Source organism: Nicotiana sylvestris, chromosome 5, assembly GCF_000393655.2.
Source record: "Nicotiana sylvestris chromosome 5, ASM39365v2, whole genome shotgun sequence".
NCBI classification, from domain to species: Eukaryota; Viridiplantae; Streptophyta; class Magnoliopsida; order Solanales; family Solanaceae; genus Nicotiana; species Nicotiana sylvestris.
The window spans coordinates 164409784-164422961 of NC_091061.1; the positions used below are offsets into that span (position 1 = coordinate 164409784).

A 13178-nucleotide genomic window follows, 5' to 3' on the forward strand; every position below is an offset into this window, starting at 1 on the left:
GGTTGTGCTGATACTACACTCTATGCTCTTTGCACAGATCCAGGTCTTGGACAACAGCAGTAGCGCTGGAGCCAGCCTTCAGTCCAGTGAGACACCGAGGTAGCCTTGCAGGCGACCGCAAGCCCGGTGTCTCCTATATCTTTTATTTCAGTCTGTTATCTCTTGTTTCCGAGACAAACAGTTTATATTTTTCTTTCAAACGGTTGTATTTAGTACTCTTAGATGTTTGTGAGTAATGAGACACCAGTTCTTAGATAGAGGCATATGTTGATTTCCACATTATTGTTCAGTTTCTTAAAATTATGACTTCCGCATATTTATTTAATTCCGTTGTTCTTCATGCTATAACTGATAATGGTTAAAAGAAGTAAATTGGTTAAGGAAAGAGGTTGTTAAGGGTTGGCTTGCCTAGCTACCATCAGTAGGCGCCATCACGACTCCCGAGAGCAGGAAATTCGGGTCGTGACACATTGTAACAAGAGTGTTGTCCAATGGTGCATTGTATTTAGCAGATACAGAAGGCAAATGTGTAGATATGGCTATCAATTCTGATGTAGTCAAAAGATATTATGTATAATTTCTTTGGTTTAAATTGTGTTTGTTTGTACTTGGCATGTTTTGAAGATTGGAATGACAAAGACATTTTATTCTGCTATCTAAACACTTTATCTGTTGTTACCTCTTTGAGCCTTATTTATTTATTTCCTTTTATACCCCTCTTTTGGATTCAGTATGCAAAATTCAGAAATGCGAGCGCAAAATATAAGTAAATGAAAAGAGAGAAAAAGAGAAAGAAAACAAAAGAAGAAAAAAAAAGAAAAAGAAGAAAAGAAGAAAAAGAAAAGAGAACAATCACAGTAACAAAGTAATCCATATGACATGAACTACGTTCGACCTGATTCCTTTAAAAGGATACGTAGGCAGCCTCACGGTTCGGTCCCATCAAAATAAAATTCAAAAGTCCCCCAGGCAAAGAAACTGGGGCAGAAAGTTGTGGTTGTTGTAAGAAATTTGATTTTAAAAATTGTAATTTTGAACCCTTTCAAATTGTTTTGAGCCTTTTGATATCCTTTCTTTCTAAATCCTATCCAAAACCCCACATTACGGTCCAAAGAAAGATCTTCTTATCAGTCTTAGAAAGATGCTAAGTCAAGCAAGTAAAGGTGATTCATATCAGGGGGAAACACTCCGGTTTAATCAAGGAAAATAAAAAATGAGAGAGTCTTATTGGTGAAAACCCTCATGGGCACCGTAGGGCGTCGAAAGCTGAGAGAAATCAAAATGAGAGTCTTATTGGTGAAAACCCTCACGGGCACCTTAAGAGAGAGGTTTGTTGGTGAAAACCGTTCAGGGCAGCGCAGGTCGAGCAGGGTCAATGATTTGGTGAAGAAATTGGGTTCTGAAAATCTCGGGGCATAAAGTTTGACAACTGAATGTTGATTGGTTAGATAGACTGGGTTGATTAATCCGAAATTCATGTCATGATCTTTGGTACCGGTTGCTCCACTCAGATAAGTTTCTTTCCTTTTCTCCCTCAAACAGTCATCCAGTTTTGGATTTTCTTCTTTATTCTTAACTCTCAAAGTCATTGTATTTCGTTTCTTTTGGTTTTATTTGTCTAAGGATTTTCCAAATATCAGCCTTGTTTAAACAACTATAAAGGAATTTCAAAGCTTACTACCAACTTCCAAATTGCACAAAGCAAAATGCGGCTAGAACATGCCATAGATAGTATAATGCAAAGTGGGGCATAAAGTGTCAGTGAAAGTTCAATCGGTGGAATGGTTTGGTAATTTCATGGGAGATGTAGAGGTTCAGATAGAAGGGTCAGAAGTGTAAAACAACAGTTTGGGTATAAAGCACTCAGGTCATCCAGGGTCCTGCAGTTGAGGATCAGTCAGAAAATCAAACAATTCTTGGTCAGTTCAAGGCAGCCAGTCAAAGTAAATCACGGTAGTGGAGAGGCCACCTTCAGCAAGAATGCCACAAACTAACCACCACATTTTAAACTGATAAGATTTTTCTTTGATTTGAAACAGGGGCAGAAAATTTTGTTGGTTTCGGAGAAACCCTCCGTAAGGAAAAGCAAGCACCAGACAGGTTTGACTGTAAATCCTCAAGACCCTCCTGGATAATGGGACCTAGTTTAAAATTCAAAACATTCATGAGTAACAAGATCTAGCATAAGACTTACCCCAAAGAAATATAAGTTGGCTTTGAAGTTTTCATTCTTAGGATAGGATTCAATTCGAAATTTTCAGGACCCTCCTGAATAATGGGACTTAGATTTAAGACCTCCATTAGATAACATGATTTAGTGTAAGTTCTGTTGTGGGGAAATATAATTTAGCCTTAAAGTTGTCACGCTTAAGATGAGATTTGATTTTAAATTTCAGGACCCTCCTGGATAATGGGATTTAGTTGTAAGACCTTCATAGATAACGAGATTTAGCGAAAGTCATACCTTTAGAAACATAATTTAGCTTTAAGACTGTCATTTAACTAGGAGTTTTCAGGACCCTCCTGGATAATGGGATCTAGCTTTCAAATTCTTAGAGATATTTGGTAACATGATTCAATTAACACTTACAAACATGCCCAGCTACCAAACTAGGGCATGAAATTCTCTTTGTTTGTCTATTTTGTTGAAATCAGGCACCCATCTGAAGAGAAAGGGAGAACAACATGAGTTTTAAGGATAAAAAGCAGTTCATGGTCAAGCAATCAAGCACCCATTTGGGGAAACAAGGAAAGATAGTTCAAAGGAAAAATAGTCGCAAGGGAGAAGCAGTTCAAGTATTGGTAATCAGGATCCCACCTGGAGAACGAAGGGAGAGAAATTCAAGTGTCAACAATCAGGAGCCCACCCGAAGAACAAAGGGAAAACAACAAGGTTCAAATGAGTTCAGCAATCAGGAGCCCACTTGAAGAACAAAGGGAAAACAACAAGGTTCAAAGGAGTTCAGCAATCAGGAGCCCACTTGAAGAACAAAGGGAAGCAACAAGTTTCAAAGAAGTTTAGCAATCAGGAGCCCACTTGAAGAACGAAGGGAAGCAGCAAGGTTCAAAGGAGTTTAGCAATCAAGAGCCCACCTGAAGAACGAAGGAAAAGCAATGAGGTTCAAAGGAGTTCAGCAATCAGGAGCCCACTTGGAGAACGAAGGGAAGCAGTAATATTCAAAGGAAGTTCAGCAATCAGGAGCCCACCTGAAGAACAAAGGGAAGCAATTCAAGTTTCGAGGAAAAGCAGCACAAGTGTCGGTAATCAGGAGTCCACCTGGAGAACAAAGGGAAACAACAATATTCAAAGGAAGTGCGGCAATCAAGAGCCCACCTGGAGAACAAAGGAAGAGAGTCAAATGTTGGAAATCAGGAGAACAAAGGGAAGGCAACAGTGGTCAAAGGAAGACGGTTCAAGTTTGGTAATCAGGCTCCCGCCCAGAGAAAAAGGGAAAGCATCTCATATTACAATTCAAGTCAGCAACAAAGGAATTTCACCTGGAGAGTACGAGTCAACAAAGCAATAGGAACTGCAACATCAAGTTTGAAGATATAGATATGATTCTTGTAATGCATAGATCATAATTAGTCTAGCTTCTTTTATTTTGTCTTGGTGTAATAAGGAGTTCAGTAAGCAGTAGCAGCAGCAACAACAGTGAAATCACAGCTTCATGGTAGTCCTAGCTACCGAAACTTCCCGAACTACACTAACCTGATTCCTTTATAGCCAAGGATATATAGGCAACCTCAGAAGCAGGGTGCGGTCAAATCTTTCAAAAAATGCTTCCCGCGGAGTATTCAAATGGGCAAAAATCGCTCGTATCCGCTCACTTTATCTTTGCACGAAAACTCTTCGTGTTTCCGGGCAAAGAGGGGCAGCTGTGAGTACGTGATTTTTTCCCCATGTGAATCACTCCCATAAATTCAAAATAAATTTTTCCCATTATTTGCAATTTCGTAGATTGTTGGTAGTATTTTGTTAATTGTTTGCATTTGTCTGTGCATGTTTAATTTTATTTAATTCATGAAAATACAAAAATACATTGAATTTGCATTTAGGATTTAATCTTACATTTTTAGGTTAATTAGCAATTTAGTTGTCTGGTAAAAATAATTAAAATCACAAAAAGGACTCATTTTGCATTTTTAACTTTTTAACTTTAAATTTTGTACTTTTTTTATTTTGGAAATTAATTAGTTGTTGTAAATATTATTTTGAGTAATTAATCTAATTTGGCGGGATAATTTGGTTTAGGATTTTAATTTAGGTTTTATTTATAATTTTGAAAAGAAAAGAAAATTTGAAATTAAAAAAAAAAAGCAAAAGGTTTTAAAACAAGAGAATTTTAATTTTGGGCTAGTTAATTGAATTTCCCTCAGGCCCAAACATTTTTCCCCTGAAACTCATCCAAACCCGCTCAAATTAGGCCCAAGTCCAGTCCCTCCAACCCGTCTGTGTGGTCGTTTAACCAAACGACGTCGTCCCCCTCTCAGGATCCCAGTCGTTGATCTCCATTGATCTAACGATTGGGAACTATTCTTCTTTAATTATAAAACGGTCGGAACCTATGCTACCCCCCCCCCCCCACAAATTCTCACCTCCCTCATTCATCATCTCTAATTTCAGAGACCAGTAACCCTAGCCGCCCCTAAACGCTAAACCTCGTCGGTCGGCGCCGCCGCCTCAGATCGGTCCAAAATCAACACCACAAGACCCTCACAGCATCCCCCCTCCCAATCCCTAATCAATTTCACTTGAACCCTTCCAGAATCCTTCGAATTTTAAATATGAGTTTGAAGCCCTAAAGCCCAAAATCAATTTTTGTTGAGTCCGTTGGCATGCATGACCATAGGCTTCCGATTCTTTCGCGTTTTGAAGTTTGATTCAACGCAAATTGATGCTGCTCATTTGTTCTTGACAAAGAACAAGTGATTAGCATCAGTTTCATTTGAATCGAGATGTCCAGTATTATTCCGGGTTCACTTGGTTCGTTTGATTATGTTATTAATCAGCCATGCAGTTAATTTTAGTTTTCGAACCATTTAAGTGCTTGTTTTCTTCTGCTTTTGGTAAAATCATTGAATTTGGCTTGGATCAGTTTGATTGTTTGGGCCTTGAGGCCATTGTTGACCCCACTTCAAAGGCCTGTTAAGTTTTGGGTCAAGTTTGACCCATATACGTTTGGTTCCTGAAGTAATTAACAGGGGTTTAAGGGGTAGTTCAGGGATTTTAGATTGGGGAGTCTATTATAACTGATTTAGGAAGCTTCCTAGAAGGAGGATTAAGGACTGTTCTGAAAAGCTAAATTTGGACTTAGGGAATAAATAGCAAAAATGAAAATTGGAAAAGGATTTAAGAGATATTTTAGAGACTAAAAATACTGAAAATTGAAAAATGACTGAGCCTCTTTAAAAGCTCAAAAAATACTGGAAATTGGATGGAGGTTTCAAAGTCATGCATCTGGGTTAAGAAGATTTTAAGCTGATTTGAAAGTTGGCTTTTGAGTTGCTGGTTAGTAATGTTACATTGTTGATTGGCCTGCTGCTATAGCTACTCCCTCACTCTCTTTGCTCTTATTTTGGCTTTTCCAGGTACTTTTTCTGGAACTATGGACATCACTTGAATGTAATGTGGAATTTGGAATTAGAAATGTGACAAAACTAGTGTTATTTTGTGGCTGAACCTCATCTCTTCTTCTTTCAATCTCATTTATGGCTGTAATATTTAGTTTTAGAGGTACTTAAATTAGTATATTGACCATGAGTGTGATAACATTAGATTGAAGTTTTAAGTTGTATGTTTCTTTTGCTTAGCTGCCCGCTTGTTTGAAACTGGCTATAGTTGAGGGGAAATGCCCTGTTGTGTTTACTATAACAATCAAGGCCAGTGTTGAATCGTTTGGGTGTGTTTGAATGTTATTTTGTTGGACTTGATATTTAAAAATATGTCCGTCCAATGTCAATCTCACCAAGGTTTTGTTAATATGGTATGTTATAAAGGTTTAATCGAGGTTTTGATTTGCATATAATTTGTTCTTAAGTTAGTTTGGGTTAAAAGTTAGAGTGGAATGATATATAGTTTGTGTTTGTAGTTCAATAATACCTTTGAACTCAAATCATGAATTTCTTTCTGTTAGTTTTAGATTAAAGTTAAAGTTGAGTGCTGAACCATTTTTGGTGTTTGTATGTTATTAACATAACTGGACCCAAACAACACTTCCCTTAAAATGTAATATGTTTTAGTAATGCTTTAGTCTTTTAGCCTGTAGCTGTATATTGCTGAAGTTCCTTTAGGCTTGTCTGGTTTTTCTGAGTTTCAGTACACATTGCTTTCCTTTGGAGGGACTCGATCTTGAGTCCCAGATCTTCAACAGTTGGCCTTGCATTAGATTTGGGCTCTTTTTGGACCCAATGTTTATTTTTGGACACTGCGACCAGTTGGGTCTAAGGCAGACCTGGCCAAAATGCATGAATGTTAAAATTCAGAAATCCAGCTGTTGATTTGTGCTCAAATAGTTAGAATTCAGAATTTAAAATATTGATTCGATTTCAGGTTTCATGAGCTTTAGCTAATTTGTGTCTTAAACAATTTTATACAACGTGTTGTTCTGTGAATTGGACTCAACATTGGCCCAGTCAGTGGAAAGATTTAATTACCTGGACTGCCCTTCACCCATTCATTCTCTTGGGCCTATAGCCAGCCAGGGCCCCTTCAACAGATCAAACAGCCTAGGCCCCCTTATTGGTTCATTGGTTATTAAAGTTTAGCTTAAACATTTGCCTAAAGTAAATTGGAAATTCCCTTAGCCTTTTATTCAATTAGTTAGATCCTTTAATTAGTTGAGGTGTGCCATCTTAAGTAAGATATAGTTTATGGCCCTCAAAAGCTTAGTTCGAGCTTCCTTTAAAATCGGAATCGAGGTGTGCCATGCCAAATAAAATCCCAAAACGCACGGCCCTCACTTAATTAATTTTAATCTTTTAGAAATCGAGGTGTGCCATATAGTTGAATTTTTCATGGCCCTCGCAAACATGAAAGTGCGTAGTTGCTTTAGGCGCGTAATTTAAATTAACTTCCTTAAACTCAGGTGTGCATTTCATGTGACCCAAATCCAAATCTCAACAACGTTAGATAAAATGTGTCATGGACCGTAGGTGCATTTTATGTGGCGTGGTTCAAGACGGGTTTTAAATAACGTTGAATCTTCCTAAAAATAATTACAAGCGCCTTAATAAGCTAAAATATACCATAGGCTAAAATATGTATTAAAATCAGATAATAGGCCAATAATAACAGTTTAGTGACCGTGCTAAAACCACGAAACCCGGGAATGCCTAACACCTTCTCTCGGGTTAACAGAGTTCCTTACCTGAATTTCTATGTTCGCGGACTATAAAACAGAGTCAATCATTCCTCGATTCGGGATTTGAACCGGTGACTTGGGATACCATAAATTATCCCAAGTGGCGACTCTGAATAATAAATGAATAATCCTGTTTCGATTATTACTTAAATTGGAAAAAACTCCCATATACTCCCTCTCGAGGTGTAGGAAAAAGGAGGTGTGACACCAACAACCAATCTTTTTGACAAAAAATACTAAAGCAAGGATAAGGAAAAGGCTCAGATTACTTGTTATATAAAAGGATCTCTCAACAATATAATGCAAGTGGATTCATAACACTTGTAGATTATTTCTTACAAGGATCTTAAGGAGGTCCTAGTTAGGAAGTGTACTGCACAACCGTAACTCCCTAACAGCTTAATATACAATTGAATTAAATTAAAACAAATATATAACTACTTTCTCAACAAAGAATGAATGAAGTTTCCTTAAGATGAGCACAATTGGCAGCTCAAATTTCGATGGAGTCCACAAGTAGGGCAATAATGTGAGGTTTTATGTAACACGCCTCAAATTTATAAAAGTTTCGAGATACGCTAACTATAGAACTAAATTATTATATATATATATATATATATATATATATATATATATAATTGGATATATAATTAGAAAACTATTAATAATTTTATTATTATTAATTATTAAAAGTGGGTATCTTTAATTATTAGTTTTTTTTTAAAAAAAAAAGGGGGACTTAAAGCCCAACAAAAGGGCTATTGAAAAATAAAGGCTTTAAGCCTTAGAGAAACAGAACCCACGATTCTTCAAAAAGGGTGAAGGCTTTTGCCTGCCTTAGACGAAAAACAGAACACTGAGTTCTGTTCGCTCACGAACCAGAGCACACAGGCAACGAATAAAAATCCTAGGGTTCTTCATAACTCACTTATTCTTGAACTCAGGTATGTAAAATCTCCTATTGTCAATTACCCTACAGTAGTAATATGTAAGAATTAAATAGCTAATACCCTTCTTCCTCTATATCATCAATAAATTTCATAATTAGGTGTAGTACTTTGAAATTGATTAAAATGCACTGGTTGTTGTAGAATCGATTGTTTGACTGGTGTCAATTGGACTGGGGCCTACGTATTGACTCGAGAAGTTTTGAGGTGAGTTGATATAACCCTTTACTAAAGTGATTTAACTCACAAAAGCACGCATACAAGGTGTTTGATGAATTGCTTAAAAGAGTTTATCTTTATTTAATTAGAGCGAGTGAGTACCCATTAATTTAGAATTGTTCTAGCAAAAGTTTAGATGATCTATTATGCTATATGTGCTTAAATTTTCAGATTTTTGTGTTGTTCTTATATGCTATTTTCATGTTGAAAATTATGAAGAAGAAAGAATCTTTGGAAATATTTTTATATGTTTATTTCATTCTTATGCCATGCTTTACATTTAAGGACACCAATATGAGCATGTACATAATGTTCTATAAATAAAAGATTTAGACTTGAAAAGTCACAAGAAGAAATTTTAGAAAGAAAAGATTTTTGGGGAGTATCCTTTATTCTAAGAAGGGGTCATCATCCAGGCCGAGGGTCCTGACCAAGGCGTTGACTTCCTGAAACTACTTGTGCCAAAGTAGGGAGCATACGAGCTAAGGGTCTCGTTGCTGAGAATTTACTTAGCTATGCTAAGGTATGATACATGAGCACTGAGAACCATGAAGCGAGTGACACCTCATGGATTGGGCCTATTCGATCAGGTTGAGATCGAACCCGTGCCGATCACACGGTGACTGAGACAGAATTAAGTCAGAATAGTTGGAACTCCCAAAGTATAAAGTGAAGTATTTTTTTTAAAGAAAGAAAAAGAAAAGAATTTGTTTTAGAATATTCATAAATTGCTATTATGCAATTATTTTTGAATTATTCTTACAAGCTTTATGTTTTACATGCATTTAGAACCTTTGCTCGTAATGTATATGTTATTAAAGTTTCTCCCCCTATTTTTGAGACTCACTGAGTACAGTGGATGGTACTGACGTTCTCTTTTGGGAACCTACGTTGGTCTGCGGTACAACGTAGGAACCAGATTTGCAGGCGAGCAGGCTACGAGTTAGGACTTTCTTCCCTTCCAGTGATATTGGTGAGCTCCGCTTTTGTTCGTGGAGTATTCTTAGAGTCATTTTCATTTAGCTATTTCTTTGTTTATTTAGAGAACTGGCAAGGAAATCTAATGTCCTGAGCAGTGCGTCAGTTTATCAGTAGAGGCTTCATAGACATAGTCATTGGGTTGAGATTCAGATGTTATTTTATAATAACTTAGCAGTAATTCAATAGTTACTACGAATAAAGCTTTGGAGTTGATTTATTTAAATATTTTAATTAATCAAAAGTATTTGTTTAGAGTATTGCTTTGTTGCATATAAAGTTTGGAGTTATAATAGGGTTGATAAGCAGAGATGGTTCGCTCGGTCATGTTTAGTGATGGAGTGCCGGTCTCGGCTTGTTCAGAAAATGGGTCGTGACAAACTTGGTATCAGAGCCAGGTTTATGGAGTCCTAGGGGTCTATGAAGCCATGTTAGTAGAGTGTTGTTTATGTGTATGAAGCGCGCCATACTTATAAACATGAGGCTACAAACATTTAGGAAAAGTCTCTTTTTTCATACTTTAGATCGTGCAATAGAGTCTACCTCTAAGAAATTATCTAATTTATTCATTTCTCCAAAACTCACAGGAATGGCTCGTACTCGCAACTCTGACACTGACACTCAGGATGCTTCTCAAGAAACCATCGCTACTATTGTGGCTCATGGTAGAACTAAGAAGGCTTCGACTCAGAGAAGGAGGGGAAAATCCGCAAAGGGAGTCCAAGTACCCCGGGTTGAACAAGAAGAAGGGGTGGAGAATGATGATCCAGTACCTCAGGATCCAGTACTGCCCCCAACAGCAGCCCCGGCTTGGGCAACTATATCTCCCGAGGTGGGTCAAATGTTTAATGTTGTCAACAGTGCTATGGAGATGTTTAAAGCCTTTATGGCCAACCAGAACGAGAGAAGAGAAGAGATTCCACCTCAATCAAGTAGACAGAGCAATTCTGAATCCTCAAGAGTGAATGAATTTTTAAAGTTGAGTCCTCCAGTGTTCCATGGTTCTATAGTTGATGAAGATCCGATGTTGTGGCTGGAGGGTGTCAAGAAAGCCCTATGAGTGATGAAAGCATTTGATAATGAAGTTGTAGAGCTAGCTTCTTACCAACTTAGAGATGTGGTCGGCGCTTTGTTTGAGATGTGGGAAAAGGAAAGAGATGAAGATGATGGTCCGCCTACTTGGGAAGAATTTGAAGAGGCCTTCATGGCTAACTTTATCCCAGAAGAGGATTGGGAAGCTAAGGCTACAGAGTTCGAACAGCTCAAGCAAGGGAATAAAAGTGTGCAAGAGTACTACATGGAATTCATAAGGTTAGCTAAGCATGCTCCTCACATGGTTAAGACTGAAAAAGCAAAGATTTGCAGGTTTGTGGGCGGTTTAGCTTACCACATTAAGGACACGACATTAGCTGCAGCAGAAGGGATGGAAGCCTTCTCCTCTGTTGTGGGATTTGCCAAGCACTTAGAGAAAGACAGACAACTAAGGAGAGAAGAAAAAGAGCTTAACAAGAAAGCCCGTACAACGGGCAGGTTTAATGGTACATCCAGCGGAGGTGGAAAGGATTCCTTTAATAAGGAGTCATTAGCACCAGCTCAGTTCAGTCATCAGTCAGGTGGTGGGTCATCCTTCAGACGTACTCAGAGTAATGGAAATCAGTTTCGGCAGAATCAGAAATTTAGGACATCATCCTCACATAGCCAGAATCATGCTGAGTAACATTCACACCAGCAAAGTCTTTGTGGAACATGTAAGCGGCAACATTCAGGTCAGTGCAAGCTCGGGTTTCATGGTTGCTACCATTGTGGAGACATTGGTCATATAAAGGCCAACTGCCCAAAGTTGCGACGTAATCTTAGTGGTGGACCAACTCGTCCTTCTAGTTCCTCAGCTACTGTAGTTGCACCACCTCAGGCTCGTGGTTCTCATAATCAGATCGGGCATGGAGCAGGCAGAGGTGCAGACCGAGTTACTCAGGGAGGGGGACAACCCCGTTTATTTGCTACACTTGATCGTCAGAGTGCAGAGGCATCTGCAGAAGTTATTACAGGTATACTTTTAGTCTGCTCACATAATGCTTATGCCATAATGGATCCAGGTTCAACATTTTCATATGTGACTCCATACTTTGCAATTAACCTCGGACTAGAACCTGAACAACTTAGTGAGTCATTCCTAGTATCTACTCCAGTTGGCGAGTCAGTGAAAGTCACCAAAGTCTATAGAGGTTGTATAGTTTCAGTCCAAGGTCGCAACACCAAAGCCGATATCATAGAGTTAGAAATGGTGGATTTTGATGTGATCATAGGTATGGATTGGTTGTCTTCCTGCTATGCCATGTTAGATTGTCATGCTAAGATAGTCAGGTTCCAATTTCCAAATAAACAAGTCTTAGAGTGGAAGGGTAGTTCAGCATCTCTTGTAGGTAAGTTTATTTCTTACCTTAAGGCACAACGAATGATCGGTAAGGGGTGTCTCGCCTATTTGGCTCACATTATTAATCCAGAATCAGAACCACCAGCTCTTCAGTCAGTGCCAATTATTAGAGAATTTCCAGAAGTTTTCCCAGATGACCTTCCCGGACTTCCTCCCAAAAGAATCATAGACTTTGGCATTGATCTCATGCCAGGCACTCAGACCATATCTATACCTCCATATAGGATGGCTCCAGCAGAACTTAATGAGTTGAGAGAACAGTTGAAAGACCTTCTTGACAAGGGTTTCATCAGACCGAGTGTTTCACCGTGGGGTGCCCCGGTCCTGTTTGTAAAGAAGAAAGATGGGTCTCTCAGAATGTGTGTCGACTATCGGTAGTTGAATAAAGTTACCATTAAAAGCAAGTACCCACTGCCAAGAATTGATAATTTATTTGATCAACTTCAGGGTGCAAAGTACTTTTCAAAAATAGACTTGAGGTCGGGGTACCATCAGTTGAGAATCAGAAAAGAGGATATATCTAAAACAGCCTTTAGAACTCGCTACGGGCACTATGAATTTCTAGTGATGTCCTTCGGGTTGAAAAATGCTCCAGCTGCATTCATGGACCTCATGAATAGAGTTTTCAAGCCATTCCTGGATACCTTTATTATTGTGTTTATAGATGATATTTTGGTGTACTCTAAGAGCAAGTAAGATCATGCAGAACACCTCAGAATAGCCTTGCAGACCTTGAAGGAGAATGAGCTTTATGCCAAGTTTTCAAAATGTGAGTTCTGGTTGCAGTCAGTGGCGTTCTTAGGCCACGTGGTATCTAGTGAAAGAATAAAAGTAGACCCTCAGAAAACAGAAGAAGTCAAGAACTGGCCTAGGCCGACAACGCCAACCGAAATCAGGAGTTTCTTGGGGTTAGCTGGCTACTATAGAAGGTTTGTGGAGGGGTTTTCCTCACTTGCAGCTCCATTAACTAAGTTGACTCAGAAAGCAGTTATTCCAATGGTCAGACGCTTGTGAGTAGAGTTTTCAAGAGTTAAAGAAGAGGTTGACCACTGCACCTGTGTTAACCTTGCCGACAAGTTTGGGTGGGTTCACAGTGTATTGTGATGCCTCCAGAGTGGGCCTTGGTTGTGTTCTTATGCAAAATGGAAAAGTTATTGCTTATGCTTCCAGACAGTTAAAGAATCATGAAAAAAACTACCCCACACACGACTTGGAGCTTGCAGAAATGGTGTTTGC

General features: G+C 38.5%; 1 protein-coding gene across 1 annotated transcript; it reads left to right on the forward strand.

Moving 5' to 3' along the window:
- Positions 1-10571: 10571 nt before the first annotated feature.
- Positions 10572-12956, forward strand: LOC138869610 (uncharacterized). The gene is made up of 4 exons (XM_070147240.1): positions 10572-11151; positions 11275-11814; positions 12013-12272; positions 12729-12956. Exons 1-4 carry the CDS (start codon positions 10572-10574, stop codon positions 12954-12956), a joined length of 1608 nt encoding a protein of 535 aa, XP_070003341.1.
- Positions 12957-13178: the final 222 nt, after the last annotated feature.